This window comes from Petromyzon marinus, chromosome 6 (assembly GCF_048934315.1).
Source record: "Petromyzon marinus isolate PM22_M1 ecotype Great Lakes invasive population chromosome 6, UKy_Petmar_22M1.pri1.0, whole genome shotgun sequence".
Lineage (NCBI taxonomy): Eukaryota > Metazoa > Chordata > Hyperoartia > Petromyzontiformes > Petromyzontidae > Petromyzon > Petromyzon marinus.
This window is the reverse complement of record NC_133672.1, coordinates 15,907,429-15,930,228: the sequence shown is the minus strand read 5'-3', so window position 1 is coordinate 15,930,228 and position 22,800 is coordinate 15,907,429. Positions and strand designations below refer to the sequence as shown.

At 47.6% G+C, this 22,800-nt stretch overlaps 1 protein-coding gene across 2 annotated transcripts; it reads right to left on the bottom strand.

The window, feature by feature from the left end:
* Positions 1-973: 973 nt before the first annotated feature.
* On the bottom strand, positions 974-22,572 carry LOC116939407 (estrogen receptor beta). 2 transcript variants are annotated; one of them, XM_032947697.2, is made up of 8 exons: positions 22,016-22,572; positions 21,042-21,229; positions 20,728-20,844; positions 6,851-7,153; positions 6,279-6,417; positions 5,643-5,776; positions 4,584-4,776; positions 974-2,122 (listed from the first exon to the last, which is right to left on the bottom strand). In XM_032947697.2, exons 1-8 carry the CDS (start codon positions 22,276-22,278, stop codon positions 2,023-2,025), a joined length of 1,437 nt encoding a protein of 478 aa, XP_032803588.2. In that variant the 5' UTR covers positions 22,279-22,572; the 3' UTR covers positions 974-2,022. The 2 variants fall into 2 exon arrangements, with proteins under 2 accessions (XP_032803588.2, XP_032803589.2); XM_032947698.2 differs by having other exon boundaries at positions 4,691-4,776.
* Positions 22,573-22,800: the final 228 nt, after the last annotated feature.

Genomic DNA, 22,800 nt, shown 5'->3' with positions numbered 1-22,800 from the left:
GCAAATGTCAGGCCAATACACGCAGCTTGCTCTAACCAGGCTCACGGGGACAGGCATCACGTTGAAGCCCTTACATTCTCATGTGACAGTTGGAGTGGCCATTCACTGAGCCTTGACATTCAAGTTGAACCACCCACACGTGGAGATAGGGACCTTGAGGTTTAAAGTGATTTGTGCACCTCATATAAGTATTATAGGAGTGTAACGATCTCACGATTAATCAATTGGAATTGATTCACCAGCGTAAGATGTATGCATTAACTTGGGTGTGTAACACTCCATGGTTTTTGTTTATAATTCACTAGCTTTACTACCCGGCTTCGTACGGGACTTGGATTCACCACGCCCGGCCGCCTTTGTCTCCCCACTGGCGATGTTCACACACCACACCAGTTGCTTGTTTGAGGCTGAGTCGACCTGGGGGAGGCCCAGGACCGGTTCAAATAATCGTCACCGGTGGTGGCCGTGAGCGGGAATCGAACTCGGGTCGCCGGGTTCGTAGCGCAGCGTAGCGCTAACCACTACACTACCGCTCCCCCCACACACACACACACACGCGCGCGCGTCCATAGGTACACATACACGCACTTGCTGTAGACACACACAACTTTCAGGGTGCGTACGGCAGTAAACGACTGAAATAATAAAGCAATGCTGCGCGAAGAACACCTTAGACCTGCAACACATTTGTATGGCACTTTACTCGCGGAGGGTTGGGGGGTGGGGATGCGTGACGTCAGCAGGCACACTGTGTAACGCTTCCACATGCGCGGGTGACATGACAGATGTGACGTCACAGCTCACTTGCCGTGCAAAATATATCCATTATTGCACCCGCCCCCCCCAAAAAAATATACAAAAGTCTATTTTTATAATTTTTGCATGGTGTACAGTCTGGAAAGTACCCACATGGCAAATTTCAAGTTTGTTGCATGTCGGGAAGTACGCTAAACATTTTGAACGGACACATTCACAAATTTCCCTTTTATATTTAATTAATATATAGTATGGTACATGAACAAACAGATGCGTATGAACACACAGATGATCGCGATTGAGTGATGTAAATTCTCATGTTCCAGAATAGCTGAAATTTGGCACTAGTACGGCACTAGTATTGTCATGTTTGATCTTGATATTTAGAAGAGAATAGCCAGCAGTGGAGGGAGCATAACGATAGCGGAGCTGAAGAAGAGAAGTAGTTAGCAGTGGAGAGAGAGCGTAGCGATAGCGGAGCTGGACACGAGAATAGCCAGTAGTGGAGAGAGCGTAGCAATAGCAGAGCTGACGACGCTGTGTGCCGAGTTGCTGAGTGCGGAGTCGCTGAGTGCGGAGCAAGCGAAGTAATCGTGGGGGAGTGGAGAGACAAAGGTGGCGAGCAAGTCGAGTGAAGCACGGCGAGCGAGCCGTGGCGACCTGGATACTGTGGAATGTGGAGGACATGCTGAGAGATGTAAATAAAGCGGTGTTCGGAGAAAGACAGAAGTTGTCCGAGTGAAATCGAACACTACATGTACACTAACCCAGGACATTAGGCAGAGCGATTTTTGTACTTTGTAGTGTAAGTCGCCTGCCTTAGTTCTGGAGAGCACTCGGTTGCCGATAACATGACATAATGCATCTCACTGCTGTTACATGAGAGTATTGGAGACAGTACTGCACTACACCACTGTGACAACACTTAGAATGCTGCACAAATTAGGCAATGAAAATCTTACTTGCAAATAATACGACCGTCCACAACCAGGCTCATTTTACTGTGCCACGCACCTCTTTTTCCATGAAAATGACACCGTACAGCCTCGGACAATACAGAAACGATGCTACTAAATTACGCAATATTCCGTGGATAACTCTGCATACGTCAACCTGCACAATACCGTACGATACTACATAACCTTATCGCTGCCGTACGCTCCGTGCATTTGTTTGGTGTGGCCGTCTTTGTGAGGAGTACCCAAGGTTTGCCGTACACGTGAAGGTTGCACCTGCGCCAGATATCTAAGCGGTGCCCACTTTAGCTCACTTGACCTGGGCTTCCTCCAGCATATCGGTGAGCAGCGTGCGTAGTGGGATCATGTGTTTCATCTTCATGATGGTCAGATGTTGGATCCCCTTGTTACTGTTGGGCACAAAGAACAAAACACAGAATGCTAATTGTGAGTGAGCAGCCACTTTCCCCTTGTCTGACACACGGCACTGCATTGACACTGTATCTCGTCGTTGTGTCATTGAGTTGGGGCTTGTGTCAAACTAGAGCCCACATCTGGCCATACACCAGAATTGATTCAAGCAAGCTCGACTGCTGATGAGACGCTGTAAAAACCGGTCCAGAGTTGACTCATTCTGAATTAACTAGCCTTTTGCCCGTCCAAGGACGGGTGTATTGCAGTAAATCTGAAACTTGCAAGCGAAAAGCAGACCGCAGTGTGATATTCATTGCATCAATGCGTGTGCAATTTCTAAGGCCGCGGTGACACAGACCTATTTCATTTTAACGGTTACAATCCCTTGTTCATAATGACGTCCTTTTTACTTCGATGTCTCAACAACAGCGTTACGGAGATCGTGTGACGTGAGGGTTCTGCCTTTGTATTTAGGGTTGTAAGTTGACGCTGAGGAGGGGGGATGAGGCTCCTCGGCCCCCCCATGTGAAGTGACGTCACCCGCTAATTATTATTAATGGGGGGGGGGGGGTGTCCATTTGGAGGATGTCACCTTAAGATTATTAATGAGGGGGTCTGTTCGATGTGGCGTGATGTCACCTGCTCATGATTATTAATTAGGGGGGAGGGTGCTCCATGTGGAGTGATGTCACCTGCTCATGATTATTAATGAGGGGGGGGTCCATGTGGAGGATGTAACCTGTTCATGATTATTAATGAGGGGGGCTGGTCGACGTGGAGTGACGTCACGAGCGTTGCACACAGACATTCTTGTCTCATTATAGTTGGTAATAATGGGGGGGGGGGCGGTGTCCATTTGAAGGACGTCACCTGCTCATGATTATTAATGAGGGGGGCTGGTCGATGTGGAGTGACGTCACGAGCCTTAAGGTCAGACATATTCCTGGGTGATTATAGTCGGTATACTGCTGAAATTATGCACTCCCCCCAGAAGGCCATTAGGCCAATGGATTGTGTTCAGACTCCGTTTATTCCTTACATGGAGAAACAGGTATGAAGGAGACATTGTCTACTCATCTAGTGTGATCTGAAGCTGATCAGGAGAGCTCTTGACGGGCCAGGATAGTCAAGGTCTGTACACAGCAGCAAAACCAAAGTGGAAGTGAAATGTAATGGTATACATATGAAACAACACAATTAGACTGCAATTAAAAATTAACTGGAGCTTATGAACATTGAAATATTTATGTTGGTATGCCGAACAATAGCCACCATCACTTTAAAGCTGAACCAATGTATTCCGTGTCTCAATAAATGAAGCCACTGTGATGGTAGTTGCACACAAACACGATTAAATAAAAATCCCTCATTGCAATAACTGAATTAAAATAGTGTGTCCAAAAAAAATCATAGCATACTGTACAAAGCAACCCTCATAACATGACCATAAAATAAAAAATAAAAATTCATAATAAAGTAGTATGGCAAGAAAACAAAACATAAACACAGCTTTGGCAGATTTAATGCCTTACAAATTACACACACCCCAAGCCATCACAACCACTACAAACCCCCACGCTGTTGGGGATTGCACTGCAGTGTGCAACGAGATATGAATACACTACATCCCTACATGTTGTGCAGTGGAGTGGATATAAATCGGGGCAAAGGAGTGATGATTAGAATTGAGGTAGGAGGGCAGAGAGGTATGGAATTTTGGAGAGAATGTTATTCGGGAAGTCGAGAGTCAATGGTAGAGGAGAGGATGAAGGACTTCAGTTTGCGTCTGCATTAAGAGAGGGGAGGAGGAAATCAGCAGCGTGGGCATCAGAGACAGCAAAGGGGAAGAAGCGACATACAGTTTGGAGGTTGATTTTGGAATCCGTCAAAAGGCTGCTTGAGTGAAGCGGCGTTCATCATTAGCACTGTCAGAGGGAACGGTGAGACTCACTACTAGATGAAGATCGCACTTTACTCTTGCTCACAGCACCTTAAATGTGCAGTGGAGATGGCTGGGTGACTCAAGAGTAAGAGCATTGAGCTAGCACAACTGAGATTGTAATGTAATTTTTCACTGAATTTCGCAAAAATTCCAGCTCCAATAATTAAATTAACACATCAGTTTTCCAAAATCACAATCTCTGCAACAGGCCATGATCGAAACAAGGGTAGATTAATAAAAAAAAATAGCACTTGAAAGTATTCGGAGGTTCAGAGCTGCGAAATCTCCTTCTGCCGGCTGTTCTCTAACAAAGGTGGTATGTTTAACACGTGCGGCTTTCGCGACCAATAATTGGCATGCTCTGTTCTGCGAGAGTTTCTAGAGGACACTTTGTCTCAAAGTCACGAAACCAACAGCACAGCTGGCTTCAAAATAGAAAAAAATAATTTGTCAACCTCTTAAAGTTGGAATTGAGATACGAACACGTTTGTCCACGTGAATCAGGGTGCACTCACGAGGCTATGTAGCTGATCTGGTGGATGTGGGAGAGAAGCATGAGCAGCCGCGTTAACCGGTGGAACTGCTGCCCCTCCGACAGACAGCTGTGCTCCAAGAAACTGACCAGCGCATTGCTGACAGTGTCCATTATCTTGCAGACCGCCTTGATTGCATCTGGCTGCTCGGTCAACATCCAGTCTGAGCACAGACCTGAACAAAGCAGAGCTGTTGTCAACGCGGGGTAGAGCAGCAGCATCATGCATTCACAATGTGTTGCTTTGTAATCCAGTAAGTATTTATGCGAGGCTGTATCAGCCATTAGCAAAGGCCCACGATGTGCAGGGAGGGCTGCTTTTGTAATACGTAAAGAAAAAAAGTCGAAACATCTTCATACTAAAAAGTATAATGGGACAGTACTCATCACCATTGATGGCTCCAAGCAAAGGATGTAAATTCCACATCCCCCTGGCGTGGAACAAGATACAATGCATTCAGTAGTGTAGTTGTAGAAGGGCCCTCCTTTCCAATCATGACTTCTCAAGTTCGTATAACCTTGCTCAGCTCAAAAAAAACATATCAACTCTTATCTATGACACCTTCACTTGTGCTGTTTGCTGCTGACTTCTTGGCATTGCGGACCATTGAACCCGTGCTCAGCAACTGAAAAAAGTGGGTAAACAAGACCATATTCCATATCCCCCAAATGAGAAGTAAATAAATCCGATTTACCTGGCATTCATTTCCCCTTAAACAACGAGACACTCATCAGAGAGATTGCGTGCAAGGTGGAAGAAAATAATCGTAATGGTAATACGCGCAAAAAGTTATTGAGACCGGAAAAGATGCGATTGACCACTGGATGAGTCCTGCCACCATGCCTTGCAAGTCACATGACATCACCTTCTCCGAACTTTAGTTTTCTGTCCAATGGCAGGACTTTGGCAACACCATACTGTTCTTCCATGCGCTATGCACACTGCTGTGTTTTAAACCACCAGTTCATGTTTGCCCTCGACAGCACGGCTGAACGCATTCTATTGTGCTTACTGGAAGCGAAGGCCGACCGATAAACATACCAACATTGAGGAGGACCATAGCCTTGAGACAGGCGTACTCCTCCATCCGCAAGCACAGCTCGCGGAAATGGGTCACGATAGCCAGCACCTGGTCGAAGATTTCCATGGTGCCTTCCATACGGCTGCCGTCAGCCCTGTTTGGATTAATGGTAGACAAGCGAGACGAAGGAAACATTGAAAACATTTATTTAGAGTTTACTTAGCAAATTACGCATTAAAAATGTAGCTGCATTGCGTGAGAAATATAAAAAAAATCTAAAATGCGCGGTTATTTTATTCTCCGGTTTTAGTTGCGTTAAGCCACACATATACTGATTTGAAGCTTTCGTGACTGCAGGAATCCATACTCTTGGTTCTTTCGGTAAAGTCATCACGCAGATAGAAAAATAATAAATCACAACGTTTTGATCGCAACACAAGCAATCGTCATCAGTTGGGACAACCACAGCAAGAACAAACTGCTGAAGTAGGCGAGAGATCTGCCGTGGCACGAGGTTATATAGTAGGCCTCGGCAGTAGGGGTCTATTCTTTTTCTACCTACGTGACTTTACCGAAAGAACCAAAGAGTATACATATATACTGTTATGCAATACTGCATTTTGCAAGAATGTCAAGATAGGATCAGGTGCAATTGCCTTGTAAACACAAGGTCTGAAGCAAAGACCAGAGTGTCCTGTTGTTCCATGGATCTCCAAATTAGTCCGGTGATGAGTACTTCGACCCAGGAGTTCTCCAGGAGCTGTATCTTAACTGGCAGGTCCAGCTCCATGAATCCTTCAGGGAAGAGTGGGGCCCAAAACCATCAGCATTGGCGTTCACTGGCTGGGTGTGAACAGCGATTCATTCCACTGCTACCACTTCTCTTCACTGTTGCTTCTACACATTATGGCTTTTGACGGAACTGCCAAGTCACAAGGCAGAGAGTTATTTCATGAGCAGTGTCTCGCGTTCATAATTTCCCACACAAAATAAGACACGTATGCAAGTCCGTGGCTTTTTTTATATTTTTAACAACAAAAAACATCTCCACATTATAGAGTGTACTAGTGTTTCAACTATGATTAGCATGTGGAAGTAATTATGGTGTAAACAGCGTGCGGCTGGCACCTTAAAAAAAACAAACCCAGCAGGCGCTTTAACAGGCACAGTAGTAAAGTGTGGCCAAATTAACTAACGATTGCGCAGGCTGCTAAAGTTCGTGCCTCACCAGGAATCTTCTTGGCCCAGGAGACTATGTGCACCATCTCCTTGGTGGCCAAGTCAGTGAACAAGGTCATCATGGAGGCCTCGGTCAGTGGCTCGCCCGGGGATCGCATACACAGCAACTTCGGGGGCTCGGCCTCCAGGAGGATGTGGATGATGCCCATGCCCTCCACGTGTGCATGAGGCACGGCTCCTCCAAACGACCTGATGCCACCCCTCCGAGCATCACTTTTGAAGCCTCTGTACCTTAGCAATGAGCAATCGTTGTTCACTCTCCCTCTGTGGCTCCTCCAGTGACCTTTGCGATCTGCTTACGGTGAACACAAGGTAAACTGGACAAGTTTTGTATTGTATAAATGCATAAACAGATCAAAGTCTGTCCCATTACATAGCATAATTAATGTTTTTTTTCTATTCATTGGCTAACATTCCTTCCAGAATAGTGTTTTAAAGCAGCATCAGTAATGAGTTATGCAATCAAACTTCTTTGTTGGTTCAGAATAAACCTTATCCACATTATATATTTCAGGTCAAAGGGAACACCAATGTAATACAATCCAATGCGATATGGTACAGCATGTATATGCGACCACATCTCAAAACGCTGTAAACTACACAAACAGCGCATTTATTTTATACCGCGATGCAGTTATAGGCAAAGGTAAAAAGGAAGGTTTTGAATATGAATTCGAACAGTGGAAGGAAGACGACAGAGTGGATGACTGGGAGGAGGTAGTTGCAGAATATGGGAGCAAGCAGATAATAATGGCCTACTTGTTGAAGGCTGACTGGGTGCTTCAGTGGAGAGCCTTGGTTGCTGGGGAGGAGAGTCTGCCGTTGGAAGTTAAGTGAGATGAGACGGGAGATACAGGCAGGGGGCGGAGTCTATGAGAATCTTGATCATTGTGAGTTTGATGTTAAAATTGATCCTGGATTGGATTTGAGTGATTTGGGTATTAAGGAGAGGTATTGATTACAAGTGCAGTTGAAAATTCTTGGCAACGCCATTTTGGATCACCTGAAACTTGGAGATGAGGGATTTGGAGAGGCCGTAGAGGTGAGAGTTGCAATAGTCGAGCCGGAGTGTGATGAAGGCATGGATGAGAGGCTCAGCAGCAGCAGCAGCAGCTGGGGTAAGAAAATGGCATATGCGGTCGATGTTGCCATGATGGAAGTATAAGATCCTGTACCATTAAGATATGTGGAAAGAGAATGAAAGCGTGGGATCACACATTCTGCCAGCGTGATGTCATAGATTAGCAGCTACATGATGTCTTGTTTAAATTAAGCAACAGACGAAAACATTACAGCTTTCCCTTACTTCCCTCAATGTTATATAATTTAAAATTAATTGGTTATGCTGCATTGGCAGTGTTGCACAAGCACTATTAAAAAAACAACAAGAATTGGCAGTAACACTGCCTTAAAAGGAAAAAAATATATGATCATGTTCCATAGGCAGATAGCCCATAGGTGTCCACTGCAGATTTCATCATTTGTTTCCAATTTCCTCTGCCTTGTGCCAAGATGCTCAAGTAGTGCCACATCTTTCTGGCACCAATCTCGTATGTCGTCAAGCCATTCTCCGGTTCCTTAAATTTTTCCCAACAACACACTTTTAATTTTCCTGTTGTTGTCCATCCTACTACACGTGTGTCCACATTGCGCCAGTTTCCTTCTCATCACTGCCTGCATCATCAGTCATCAGGTTGTCTTCTTCTAGGTGCAACCTTTTTCTTACGTCTTCGTTGCTTACTCTTTGGGTCCAGCTTAGATGCAGCAGTATCCTTCTGTAGCAATGCATTCCGAGTGCTAATATGTTGTACCTGTCAGTCTTTTTAAATGCCCAAGTCTTGAAAACATATAAAGCTGTACTCTTGCCTTGAAGATCCTCGCTCTTATGTCTGTCGTACAGTTCTTGTCCCATGTCAGTAGACTTCCCAAGTATACATATTCCTTTACATTCGCAATCTTTATGCTTTCTGTTATTACTTATATCTCAATGTCCACCCATCCAAACACCATCATTTTGTCTTTTCGACGTTAATCCTCAGTCCTGCATCCTTTCCTGACTTATTCAGCATATGACCATAGCCACCTCAGCACGCTCGCCGTTGAGGCTGCTCACCGATCTTACATTAACATGCAAATTTTTACCTAGCAGCCCTTTAATTGGTGGAAAACCCACCACCGTCGCGGTCGCCGCCCACCAGCTACATTAACATAAGCTGCCCCGCCCATGATGACATTTGGGCTACGCCCATTTCAAACCCTTATAAATAGTTTGCCTTTAGAAGCTAACTCCCCTTTTTCCTGGTGACGACCGCTTGCGTTGCGATCGAAACGTCGTAGTTTTTTGTTATTTTCTTTGAACCTATCTACGTGACTTTACCGAAAGACCCAAAGAATATGAATTCCTGCAGTCATGAAAGCTTTAAGTCAAGATTTCGCCTGTAGGTGTTTGGGCAGAAGTTGCATTCCTGATTCGGATATAAGAAAAAAACGATTGTTTCTATGTTTATTGTCAGTCAAATATGATTTCCTTAATTTACATATGATTCATATAATTTGATATTAAAATAGTGTATTATTAATTCATATCAAAGGTTTTTGGGTTAGATCGCGTTATTTATATAATGTGTCGTAACCCTCCACCACCCGACACGGCCAAACAGTGAAAAATGTGTCACGTTGACAAAAGACAAAATAGTTCACTACTTTAGGTGATCACTGCATCTGAATGAGTTAAAGGATGACGTCACCCTGCTGCTCTATTTAAGACCGGGAGCAAGTGAGGGCTTCACCATTCTGGCAAATTGCCCGGTGATGCTGGATGTAATTACCAGCGAAGCGTCGTACTCAAAAATTGTAAATGCTGTGGATTCACTCTTCATCACACCGGTGTGGGCTAAAGTAGTGAACTATTTCGTCTTTTGTCAACCGTGTCGGATGGTGGAGGGTTACGACACATTTATAAATAACGCGATCTAACACCAAAAACCTTTATTATGAATAATATTGGTCACGAAAGCCTACGTATTAAACCGTATTATTAATGATTTAAGTACGCATTGCTTCCTTTATGCAACATTATCAGGGACTGCAGGAGATGTAGGAGGCACTACAGATGTTCGTTGTTAAATATTAAAATGTTTCTTGTTAAATGTTTGTTAAATCATATGTATTGTTCAATGTTCTTAGATATGATAAGCGGCTGTTATCATAATTGAGATTTTGGTGGACTCAATGCTGAGGAGCTGAGCTGTTGTGTGACGTAGAGGGTGACAGGGGTGTGTCTGGTTATTGTTGCGTATACGCAAATGCTCCTCGGTAGAACACTTTTCAATAAAGCATTTACGTTTCACAAACCTCGAGCACCCATCTGTAGTGGAGTCGCCAAATTCTCAGAAGGACAAAACACTGAGTACAGTATGTACTCTTCTTTGGTTCTTTCGGTAAAGTCACGTAGAATGAGAATAAAATAATAAATTAATAAAATAAAATAACACAATAAAATTCTCACGACGTTTCGGCCACAACACAAGTGGCCTTCTTCAGGTGAAAGGAACAGACCTGTCTGGACGACAGAGCTTCAATGAACGTTGTTAAGATTCGTAGCGTCTTTTAAGCTGGTTTAGAGATGTGAGGCACCTTGACATAGGGGTTCACATATCAAACAGGAGAATTTAGCATTGAAATAGCTGAGTGATTAGCTTGTGACTGGTCTTACAAATAGCTATGTTAAAGTCAAAGCTTACACATCCACAGAGGCACCTAGTACAAATCAAACAGGATAATTTAGCATTGAAATAGGTGATTAGCTTGTGACTGGTCACAGAAATGGCTATGTTAAAGTCAAAGCCTACACATCCACAGAGGCACCTAGTACAAATCAAACAGGAGAACTTAGCATTGAAATAACTGAGTGATTAGCTTGTGACTGGTCATAGAAATAGCTATGTTAAAGTCAAAGCCTACACATCCACAGAGACACCTAGTACAAATCAAACAGGAGAATTTAGCATTGAAATAGCTGAGTGATTAGCTTGTGACTGGTCACATTTAAATCGAAAAGTATGTACTCTATTATTGTTGATAATAACTTTATTGTTATTGTTGTCTATTTAGCAGAACTGTCCCTTCCTGTAGAGGAGCATGGCGGGCCGACTACGCTTTGATTTGTTTATTACACGCTTTATTTCACTCACTCTGTCTGTTGTTGTTGCTGTCGTATCTTCAAATCTTGTAACTCTATTTTAACCCACTTCCCAATGTGGTATCGACTGCAAACTTGGTAAACTTATGTCATACTGATGACAATATTATATTCTATCATTAAACAAAAAATAAACCATCTTATTATATGTTATGTTTCGGCTTGGGTCTAATTGTCCACGCTCAACTAACGTTGGCTGTAAATCACCACGGTCCCCTTACGTTATGCAAAGCTTCGGGGCCACTTCCTGGATTCGTGGAGTTTTGCCATTACTCGTACGGTACATTTCATTAAAGCGTGTTTTTAAAAAAGTATTTTTAAATATTACTTTTTTTGGTAGAAAATAGATGATTGGTGTCTGAAGAGTTTGAATTGATGGTATTGCCAGTCTCAGGTAGGGCATACTTACTAATAAGTGGTTGCATAATGTCTTTGACTACTTGTTGCGACTTAGCTGTGAGGTCTTTGTCGACTTTGCCGTAAAAGGAAATTACAGTCTGTTGTCTGACTCCTTCCTCTTTGTAAAGATTGGTGTTATTTAAAATTGCATTACTTTAGCACAATAATGCTCATTTACTGAGCCATGTTACATGCCAGGTGTTTACCATGACTGGCGTTTTTTTCAAGTTGCTTTAGTGATTTAATTACCATGCAAAGTAAAATCCTGTCTCTCGAACTAAGCATATCACTATGCTCATCTATATTGGTACTATTGCAAAGCCACCAATGCAAACTGCAGTGCTGTAAATTGCATCGTACAGTATTCGTACAATGGAGGGCCACTGTGTACTTCTCATAACGTGGCACTTATTTTATGATGAACTCTGAGCTGAAACCCAACTGGAATTTAAGTCATGGTCTTCAAACAGCGAGGTGGCTGTGTGCGCACGGCATCACGCCACCAAATGTCTCCCTTAAGGGAAGAATGCATAATAAAACCGCAGAAAACATCTAACTAGACTTCAGGACACTCCGTCCGTAGCCAACACACTAAACACTTCAAAATCAACTATATGATCACTAAAAATATAAAACCAATTAAGAAAGTAACTTCAATTTTAAGATCAGCTTAACAATGAATTGTACACTGTAATTTCAGAAGTACAGCCTTCTAATCTGAAAACTATTGATAGGAAGTGAATGAAGAGAACGAGCCGAGTATGATGGCTAAATAGGTAATGTCCTATTTAATTAACTGTAGCTCGTTGAGTCCTGCTCTGGGATATTTTAGTATGACTTCTAGGCACTTCTCCAGCCTGTGTTTTTAATAGTCTACTATTTACTAGGAACACTGTGTGAAGTGCTCCAGACAGCAAATACACAAGCCCAACTTATAAATATAACCTTAGCGATGTAGTGGAATAAATATGCGCATGGGGGTAAATGGTGAGATCGAGCGGGGGCAGGACAGTACGGGTCATATTGGGACAGCCAGGTGCGATGGTTGGGACGATGACGTAATGATTAAGCAAATTAAGCTAGGGAGCCAGAGACGGCTGTGATTGGCTGGTGTTGTTGTCAGGGCCGAAGTGGCATCTTAATGTCTGGGCAAGAAACAGGTGCATGAGGACGCGGAGCGTGGGTGGGACGCCGGCTAATAAATTGGGGAATAATGAGAACGAGGATAAATTGGGGAGATGCGAGGATAGTGAGGAGTTGGATTCGGGGACTGGACGAAGCAAGACGTGGAGCGGAGCTGAAGTGAAGGCAGCCAGCAGTAGAGAGAGGAAAGCGGAGCTGAAGTGAAGACAGCCAGCAGTAGAGCGAGGGAAGCGGAGCTGGAGTGGAAGCAGCCAGCAGTGGAGAGAGCACAGTGAGAGCGGACAGCAGAGGCGAAGCAGCCAGCAGGGGAGAGAGCACAGTGATAGCGAAGAGCCGAGAGCAGAGATGAAGCCAGCAGTGGAGAGAGCAGAGTGATAGTGGAGATAACGGAGAAGCAATGATAGTGGAGATAACGGAGCAGTGATAGTGGAGATAATGGAGAAGAGGTGATAGTGGAGATAACAGAGATGCAGTGACAGCGGAGCTGACGGAGAAGCAGAGATTGGAGAGGCAATGACGGCGAGTGAGTCGAGTAAGGCGCAGCGAGCGAGCCGTGGCAAGCGGGGGAACTGTGGTGTAGGAAGAAAGACAAAAGTTGTCCGAGTGAAATCAACCACTACATTTGGTGTCAGAAGTGACTAAAAACCATGCCGACATGTCGAAGAAATCGGCCAAGAGGAAGAACGTGCCAACGGACTCGTCCGACGACAGCAACGACGTGGACGTGATTCCCGTGTCCGGCCAAGTGGCTGTTACTCCTCCGGAGGACCTGGTCGAGCAAGTGTCTGCAGAACGGGACGGCGGTTCAAGCGGGGCCGAGACCCCGGGGCCGACGGGTGAATGGAGAGTCCTCATGGCCCAGTGAGAGGCCAGGCTGGCGACCATTGACGGAGGCGTTTGACCGCTTTATGACGACGGAGCGAGTGCTATCGACGGTGTCAAGTCATGCTGCAGCTGTTCCCGCGGCGTCGAAACGCGCCGACGACGGACCCGCACCCTCCGGGGAACGGCCAGCAGAATCGGACGACGATGGAGCACCGCCATCGAGAGCGGGATGGCGACTTCACGTCCAGTGCTTCGAGGCCAAAGTTGTCGGTTGGACGGCGTTTACGAGACGGTTCTGAGCGGCATATCGATCACTCAAATGGACTGAGGGCGACGCGCTGCGGGCACTGCCGACTGCCCTCGACGACGGCTCGCTGGCGACGTTTAATGGGATTCCGGCCGCCGTCCGATCGACGCTGGACAGGGCGTTCGCGGCGATGCGGAAGGTGTACGAGCCGCGGTCGGTCGCCCAATGTAGATTCCAGCAAAGGAAGCGGGAGGGCATGGAATCCCCCCTCGCGTTCCGCAGCGCGCTGTTGGCCCTCGCACAGGCAGCATACCCGGCGATGGACCAGGAGGCCCTGGACTCCTTGCTACAGGAGAAGCTTTTACAGTTGGCGAAGGAGCTACGCGTCGTCCTTTCGCTACCCGACAGCAACGACGACGACATGTCGTCTCTACAGATCGCCAGGAACATCCATGTCAACCTGGATCTCCGCGACGAGCCAGCGGTGGCGGGTGCACAGCCTCTGATGGTGAGCGCCACCGCGTCCGGGAGCACGGTGGAGGTGGAGGAGACGCCACCCACTGCAGTGACAGCCGGATTGCCACCCGCGGACATGCTACGTCGCCCCGCGGTGTACGGAGGTGGCACGCAGCGGACGTGCTACGAGTGCGGACAGAGAGGACACCTAGCTCGCGACTGCTGGCGGTGCAGGAGCGGCCTTCCAAGGGCGCCAACCAGCTACAACCGAGGATTTTCCCCGAACCAAGGTTTCCAGGTAAGTCGCAATGCATTCAATACACGGCCGCTTTTTCCACATCACCCATCTGCATCATCTCACCCAATAACCTCTAATTCATATATTTCGCACGGTCAGGACGTGTGGGGCGCATTGGTACATCGTGTTTTGGGCGCTGCGCCGGGCTCGTCAGACGTGATGGCGCTTATTCAAGGGGTGATGGTCAGGGTCATTGTTAATACCGGGGCTTCTGCGACCCTTATCTCTGTACAAACTTTTCGCTCGTTGCCAACTTCGCCCCAGGCCCTAGAACCGGTTGACGGGCCGTGCATAGCAGCAAATGGGGGTAGCCTCGGGATTTTGGGCCGTATGGTCGCGACAATTCAGATTGGGGAGGTGTGCGTAACGGGAAATGTTTTGGTTTCCACGGCCTTGGCGGTGCCGTGTTTGCTGGGAACAGATTTTTTTACAGAGGATGGTGCTTAAGATCTCCATAGAAAAGTGGTGTTTGGAATTGCCATCTGGAAAATGTCTTAATTTCTTGGGTACTCCGTCTAAATTCGCTGTGGCGAATGCCGTGGTGCAGGCCGTGGTTAGCCGCACCGTTCGTGTTCCGCCTGCCACGCAGATGCTCGTGCCGCTGCGCTTTAAAAAACGCTTGCCTTTAGACGATCAAAGGGGGGGCATATTGCTGACGCCCTCCAACGCGGTATCACGCATGCCCGCTTTGGTCGGGGCTTTAACTATGGTACCGACAAATTGCGACCCCTTCATACAAATTGTAAATGTGGGGCACGAGCCCATCGTCATTCAGGAGGGTACCACGCTAGCGCATGCGACGGCAGCGCCGGGTCCAGAGGGGGAGGCGTGTTTGGCAACAGGACAAGATGATGCATTGCCGTCGGGCGGAGATGACCCGGACTGGTTGCGAGATCTATATATGCAAAACCCCGAACTGACGCCTGTGCAGCGGTTGCGTCTCCATGGGCTGCTTGTGGAGTTTAAGGATGTTTTTAGTTCCGGCAAATATGATGTTGGTCGTACGTCCTTGTTGCGGCATCACATTGATACTGGGGATGCACCCCCGATTCGCTTAAATACCCATCGCGTGAGTCTGCTGGAGAAGGATTGTATTCGGCAAGCCGTTGATGACAGGAGATTATTTCTCCTTCCTCCAGCCCGTGGGGGGCTCCCATTGTACTTGTTAAGAAGCGTGACAGGGCCATGCGATTTTTCTGTTGACTATCGGAAACTCAATAAGGTTTCCGTTGTGGAGGCGTACCCGCTCCCACGCATCGATGATTCACTAGACGCCCTGTCCAGCGCAAACATTTTTTCGACCCTCGATCTGTTGTCGGGCTTTTGGCAATTGCCCCTGGACGAGGAGTCTAAGCCAAAGACCGCTTTTCAAACTCCACAAGGCTTGTTCCAATTCAACATGCTTCCGATGGGACTCCACTCCACGCCGGCCACCTTCCAACGATTAATGAAACTCGTGTTGTCCAGACTGCAGTGGGAATCGTGCTTAACATATCTTGACGACGTTATTGTTTTCGGTAAGGATTTTGACGAACATTTGCAGCGGTTGCGTGCCATCTTTGGCCGAGTGCGGTGCGCTAACTTAAAATTTAAGCCCCAAAAAGGCCATTTGCTGAGGACGTCTGTTAAATATTTGGGTCACCTTGTTAGCGCGTCAGGGGTTGCCACCGATCCAGAAAAGACGAGCTGCGTACGAACATGGCCAGTACCAAAGACAGTAGCTGAAGTGCGTAGCTTCGTGGGCTTCGCGTCATATTATCGACAGTTCGTTAAAGATTTTTCCGCGATTGCGAGGCCGCTGCACACGCTAACCGGTAAGAGCATGAAGTTTCGGTGGGGGGACGAGGAACAACGTTCGTTTGAGGCATTGCAGGCCGCTTTGGCGGACGCGCTGCCGCTTGGATTCACGAAAATGTTTATTCTTGACACGGATGCCAGTGACATGGGTGTAGGCGCAGTCTTGTCGCAAAATGTTGACGATATTGAGAAAGTTGTGGCATACGGCAGCCGCGTGTTGTCTCCGGCTGAGCAAAAATATTGTGTGACGCGCTGAAAGCTGCTGGCCATCGTGCACTTTGTTCGATTGTACCGACCGTACTTGTATGGCAGGGAATTTCTGATCCGCACTGATCACGCGGCGCTACAATACTCGTTGCGGGTTGACCAGCCGTCGGGCGAGATGGCCCGTTGGCTCGAAATCCTGCAGGAGTATTCCTTCATGATTCAGCATGGGAAGGGGACGCGTCATGTCAACGCCGACGCTTTGTCGCGATTGCCGCAACCGACGGGTTCGTGTCGGTGTGCGGAGGGCTCGCTGCGTTGCGGTCCGCCGCTGCAGGGCGTTCCGGCTATGGTCGCTGCAGCGGATTCAATTCGAGCGGAAGCGATTCCCGCTGTGGGATCGGGTTTATTGGGGTTGACTCTGACCCAGTGGAAACGCCTACAGGCGGAGGATTCCTCCCAGGCCAGAATGAGGCTTCGGGCCTCTCGTTCAAGGGGATCGGAAGATCGCCCCTTTCTGCGACTCGTTGACGGTCTCCTCGTTCGCTGGGATGTCGAAGCGCAAAGATTCTGTATTGTTGTTCCGTTAGCGGGAAGCTCATTCGCGATACCCATGACAAACTGATGCACTTGGGGGAGAAAAAGACCGCGCTGACCTTGGGGAAAGAGTTTTACTGGCCGGGAATGTATAACGATGTACAAAGAGATGTTAAGGCATGCCACGAATGCACACGGCGGAAGGCGCCGGCGCAACCCTATCGCGTACCACTGCAATCGATACGGGTTTCACGCGTCAACGAAATTGTCGCCCTGGATATATTGGGTTCGTTTCCCATCACCCCCCGGGGGCACAAGTATTTACTCGTGGGTGTAGAGTACCTTACTCGTTGGCCTATGGCATGGCCGCTAGTGGACCAATCTGCGGGGTCGATCGCAGAAGCTTTCCTACAAAGATACGTTCTCGATAAGGGCGCCCCAGAGCACTTGCTCACCGATCAAGGCAGGAATTTCTCGTCCCAATTACTTTAAGAAGTGTGTGATTCGTTGGGGACTAAAAAGATTCGAACGTCCCCGTACCACCCGCAAACCGACAGGATGGTCAAACGCCTGCATAGGATGCTAACGTCTATGCTATGCCACCAGGTTAACTCCTCGCAGGATGATTGGGACCTACACATTCCGGCGACCCTGGCCGCTTATAGACTGGCCCCGCATGCCTCGACGGGGTACTCGCCTTTCTATTTGATGTATGGTCGCGAACCGGAGGCACCAACCTTGGTCAAATTGGGTGTGCGAACACAAGGGAAGTCGTCGACAGTACCTGCTCCCATGCAGGTGGCATTGGACCGTCTGAAGGAGGCTAAGGAGGCCTCGTTGGGTAACACAGCACGGTGGCAAGCCGCCAACGAACGATTGCATGGTACGCAGCCTCCTCGAGAGCCCTGGCGTGTGGGGGACAGGGCTTGGTTGCACTGCCCCATGGTACCGGTGGGAACGTCTCCGAAGTTCCATCGGCCCTGGCAGGGTCCCGTCGAGATGTAGAGGCTTTCCGGGACCAGAGTGTACGGATTCGGTTTGGTCGTCGCACATGGTATGTTCATCCGTCGCGCCTTAAGAAATTTATATCGCCCTACGACGCGTCATCTCCCATCCCAGAGCGGCCTGTATTGGATGTGTCCGATGAACTTGTGGTACGGTCGCATGTGAACGCGCCTCAGCAGTCTGCCTCCCGTGTGCCTGCAGGACCATCCCTATCGACTCTGAGAGAGGGTTCTGGCAGATTTACTGGCCGGAAGCCGGCTGACCGGCCGCAACCTCGGGATACAGTCCGGAACGCACAGGAATGGGGGGCGGTCCCGCCGGCGGATGGTCGCCGTGACAGGGACGGGCATGCGTCAAGGACCGGACGCAGCCCTGAATTAACATGGCAGCATTCCCCACTCTTGCCCCACAGTGTCCCGTTCAGGGGAAATGGGCCGGCAGCTGAGACTCGCTCCCAAGGAAGAACCTTCCGTTAACTCTACGTCTCGTACGGCTGTTGTACAATGTTCTTCTGTGATGCATTGTTGTTATGTCATTGTTGTACTCCACTACCCGGAAGTCGATTTATTGTCGTAGCCGGGACGGCTAGATTTTTCATCAGGGGGGGGGGGGTGGGGGGGGGGGTGATGTAGTGGAATTAATATGCGCATGGGGGTAAATGGTGAGATCGCGCGGGGGCAGGACAGTATGGGTTATATTGGGACAGCCAGGTGCGATGGTTGGGGTGATGAGGTAATGATTAGGCCAATTAAGCTAGGGAGCCAGCGACGGCTGTGATTGGCTGGTGTTGTTGTCAGGGCCGAAGTGGCGTCTTAATGTCTGGGCAAGTAACAGGTGCACGAGGACGCGGAGCGTGGGTGGGACGCGGGCTAATTAATTGGGGAATAATGAGAGCGGGGATAAATTGGGGAGACGCGAGGATAGAGGGGAGTTGGATTCGGGGACTGGACGAAGCAAGACGTGGAGCGGAGCTGAAGTGAAGACAGCCAGCAGTAGAGACAGGAAAGCGGAGCTGAAGTGAAGACAGCCAGCAGTAGAGAGAGGGAAGCGGAGCTGGAGTGGAAGCAGCCAGCAGTGGAGAGAGCACAGTGAGAGCGGAGAGCAGAGATGAAGCAGCCAGCAGTGGAGAGAGCACAGTGATAGCGGAGAGCAGAGACGAAGCAGCCAGCAGGGGAGAGAGCACAGTGATAGCGGGGTGCCGAGAGCAGAGATGAAGCAGCCAGCAGTGGAGAGAGCAGTGATAGTGGAGTGATAGTGGAGATAATGGAGATAACGGAGAAGCGATGATAATGGAGATAATGGAGAAGCAGTGATAGTGGAGATAACGGAGAAGCAGAGATTGGAGAGGCAATGACGGCGAGCGAGTCGAGTGAGGCGCGATGAGCAAGCCGTGGCAAGCAGGGGAACTGTGAAGCATTGAGGACATGTGGAGAACTGTAAAAGTGGTGTTGGAAGAAAGACAAAAGTTGCCCGAGTGAAATCAACCACTACAGCTGTAACAAACATTAATTCACCTTGCACGTATGTACTGCAATATCAAGTTTCCGAAAGAATGTTTACGGTCATGGGATATAACATATGAAACAAAAACAACATTTCGAAGAAAATATAATGGAAGAATATCTGAAAAGCACACAAAAAGCACGGGTTTATGCTTGGAATTAGACTGAGAGGCAGAAAGACAAACACACGGATCAAAGAACAAACACAAATTATTCATATTAACTTAAGAAAGTGGACCTGGGGCAGGACACATCGTTAGACGGGATGCTTCGTGGGGCTAGTCAATAGAATGACAGTCAAATGAGTGAGCATGCCTGAAAGGAATACCACCACGATGACGGAGCAATGAGATCAGCTTGTGGATATTGGCATCGCGGGATTGTGAAGGATGGCGATGTCATTGAGAGGCCTTCGTCTAGCAATGGATACATCATGCCTGATTCTAGATTTGAAGCTTTCGTGACTGCAAGGATCCATACTCTTTGGTTCTATTCGGTAAAGTCACGTAGGTAAAAAATAAAACAAAAATCACGACGTTTCGGCCACAACACAAGCGGCTGGAGTGAAACACAGCCAAGCTCAGACCACGGCTTTTAAGCTGTGTGAGAGGGATAAAGTTGCCTTGACAAAGGAATTAGCATAAAAATTTGCATTTTAATAGGCTGACTTAGCATGATGAAAGGTAGGGAGGGGGTCGACCTGTGCAGGCTGGCGAGGGGGCACGGCAGCGTCCACGTGCTGGTGGTGTGAAAAGGGGATTTTAAGCTGCGAAAGCTTGGGGTACCACTACTTTAAAATATACTGTACCATTGAAAAATTAGTTTAATGTTTGGTTCGATTTAGAACATCTTTCCAATGGTTGCTTAATTTGAAACCATCTTCTCGGTTGAAATTGTGTCTGTGTTTGTAGATCTGAATTGCCTCGTGAACAAATCTCTGATAGAAACCCGTGGGTTTGCAAAGAACCTTGGTATCGGAGATGATGGTGATGATGTACCACAAGCAGTTGAAACGTGCAAAAAAACAATGCTGCCGATCCCCCTGATCTTAGTGAGGGTCAGCCCACCACCCACAGTGAGACGGATCTGATGTTTGAATATTTCATTTTTAAATAGCGTTCCAAAACTCCGCAAATATACGCAATGGAAACCCTTCCACGACGGTGCTCGCAGATGGCATTGCAGCTCTTGCGTGCTGCTGAGCTTCGCGTAGCAGCAGCAGCACAGTGATTGGGGACGCGGTCATTCTCACCGTCACGGATCATCCCAGCCTCGTAGCACTTTCTCAATCGGCATGCCTGGCAGCGTCGCCTTCGGGTCTTGTCTATCGTGCAGTGGTTTGTCGCCGGGCACACAAAATTATTTTTTCCTGCGAAAGAAAAATAGCCCGACAATCTGTCACCGAAACCGACCGTCCGATCCAGGCTGACCTCTTCCAAATCTGTGTCATTATGGTCGTGGGGTGGGGGGTGAGGGAGGGTCCTGTGCTGGCTGGATGTTATCGATTGCGGATGGCTGTTGCATTTGTATATTCCCAGTGCTGTCGTGCGGGGGGAGCTTCTTTACCTTGTACGCTACGCTTGAAGAAGGCCTTGCAGCCTTCGCACGTCCACACACCGTAGTGGTAACCGGAGGAAAAGTCCCCACAGACGGAGCAAAGCTGCGTGGCTGGACCTTCGACTGGGCTCGCCAAAACGGGCCGTTCAGTAATGCTGCTACTGCCCGCGGAGAGCATGAATGTCGACGTTGGCAACCTGAGTGTAAATGCAAGAAAGTAGATAAAGTCACGTAGGCAACACAAGCGTCCGTCATCGGGTGAGAAAGCATGCGCCCGAAACGTCGTGATTTATTTTATTTTATTATTTCATACCTACGTGACTTTACCGAAAGAACCAAAGAGATTCCTGCAGTCACGAAAGCTTCAAATCGAGATTAAAGTAGATCAATGTTTTTTTTTATATAATAGGAATGTGGTATGCTGACGCTACTGTTGTTTAAACGTTCCACCCTCCACTTGAGGACGCTCTCGACAGCCCCTTCTCTGGAGGGCTATTTGACCTCTTTCTTACACGCCTTGCCACATAAGTCTCGAAATAGGTGGGAGAAGCCACATGGTCACCCACATGCGACCTGGTGTCGCCCATGTATACAGCTTGGGTTGACAGGAGCGGTGGGTGTTAGTTAATGTTAGAGGCTTGGGGCTTAAATAAACTTGCCCATTCAACTGCCGCGCCTGGAGAAAGAGCTGACGACATCTGTATTGCAAGTCCAGTTTGCTGATAACAATTACAACCGCGGCAGAATCTCAATATTGTGATATTGTGAGTTACATTAAAATTACGCATTATTTGTAATTTAAGTTCACTCGATTCTACAAAAAAGTGTGTACAGTAATACGGTTACATAACAGCACACTTGCGGATATTTTGTGCCGCGACTATTTAAACATGGGCGAGACATTTCTGACTGATGATGCCCGTACAGTATTTAAAAACTCGCATCACAAAAACAGCAGCATTTTTCCCGAGCATCCTCCTTACCTGCTGCAGTTATTCTGTGTGTCACCGAAGGCTGCCACCAGGCCGGGTGGAGACGTCCCAGGTTGGTGCAGATGCTGAGTGCAGCATTCGGCCGAGCAGCATTTGGGTGGCGGTGCGGACATCCAGGACTTGTGTGCAGGCAGCAGGATAGAACTATGGGGATGGCAGGCTGCATCGTACTCCTCTTGCTGCTCCTTCATCCCTCCCAGCGTGGACAAATGTTGACGTGTCATGGGCGGGCGCCTGGGCCAAGTTGGAAGCATTTTATAGCCCTTCAGGAGGCTGCCGATCGTAATGCGAAACCGCTGCCTCTTCTCTTTACAGTAAACTCACGTTGCTGAAAAACGAAAACTAACTGCATGAACTGGCGGATGTGGACTGATAAACATCTTCATCTGGGGCTTGCAATGATTGGCTGGAAATTTGGCACGGACACAATTGCGTTTTGGCAGCCATGGTTTCACCAAATGACGACTTACGAAAGCAATTCTGAAGCACCACTTAGCAGGCGAACCTTTTTCAGAGCCACGGCGCATTGTGATTGACTCCTTTGCAATCATCCTCCAATACCCACCCTCCATTAAATGCGGAAACTAATTATTGTTAAGTTTTGCATTATACGAAAATGTTAAACCTCCCAAAGGGATGTTTTGTTTCGTACGAACACATGTTTTGAATAAACAAGTAGATAATCCAAATAATATATTTCTATACATATAATGTCGCTCATGCAAAATTGCATCTCATACCACTGGTTGCAATTTATTTTTAAATTGTACATTACT

Bases quoted from the DNA above. Each gene is read 5' to 3' on its own strand.
- LOC116939407 (XM_032947697.2), bottom strand. From the start codon at position 22,278: ATGCTTCCAACTTGGCCCAGGCGCCCGCCCATGACACGTCAACATTTG. The intron at 7,154-20,727 runs GTGAGAATGACC...CACCGTAAGCAG, and splicing joins GGCTGGGATGATCCGTGACG to ATCGCAAAGGTCACTGGAGG. The intron at 4,777-5,642 runs GTATGTTTATCG...TGCTTTGTTCAG, and splicing joins TATGGTCCTCCTCAATGTTG to GTCTGTGCTCAGACTGGATG.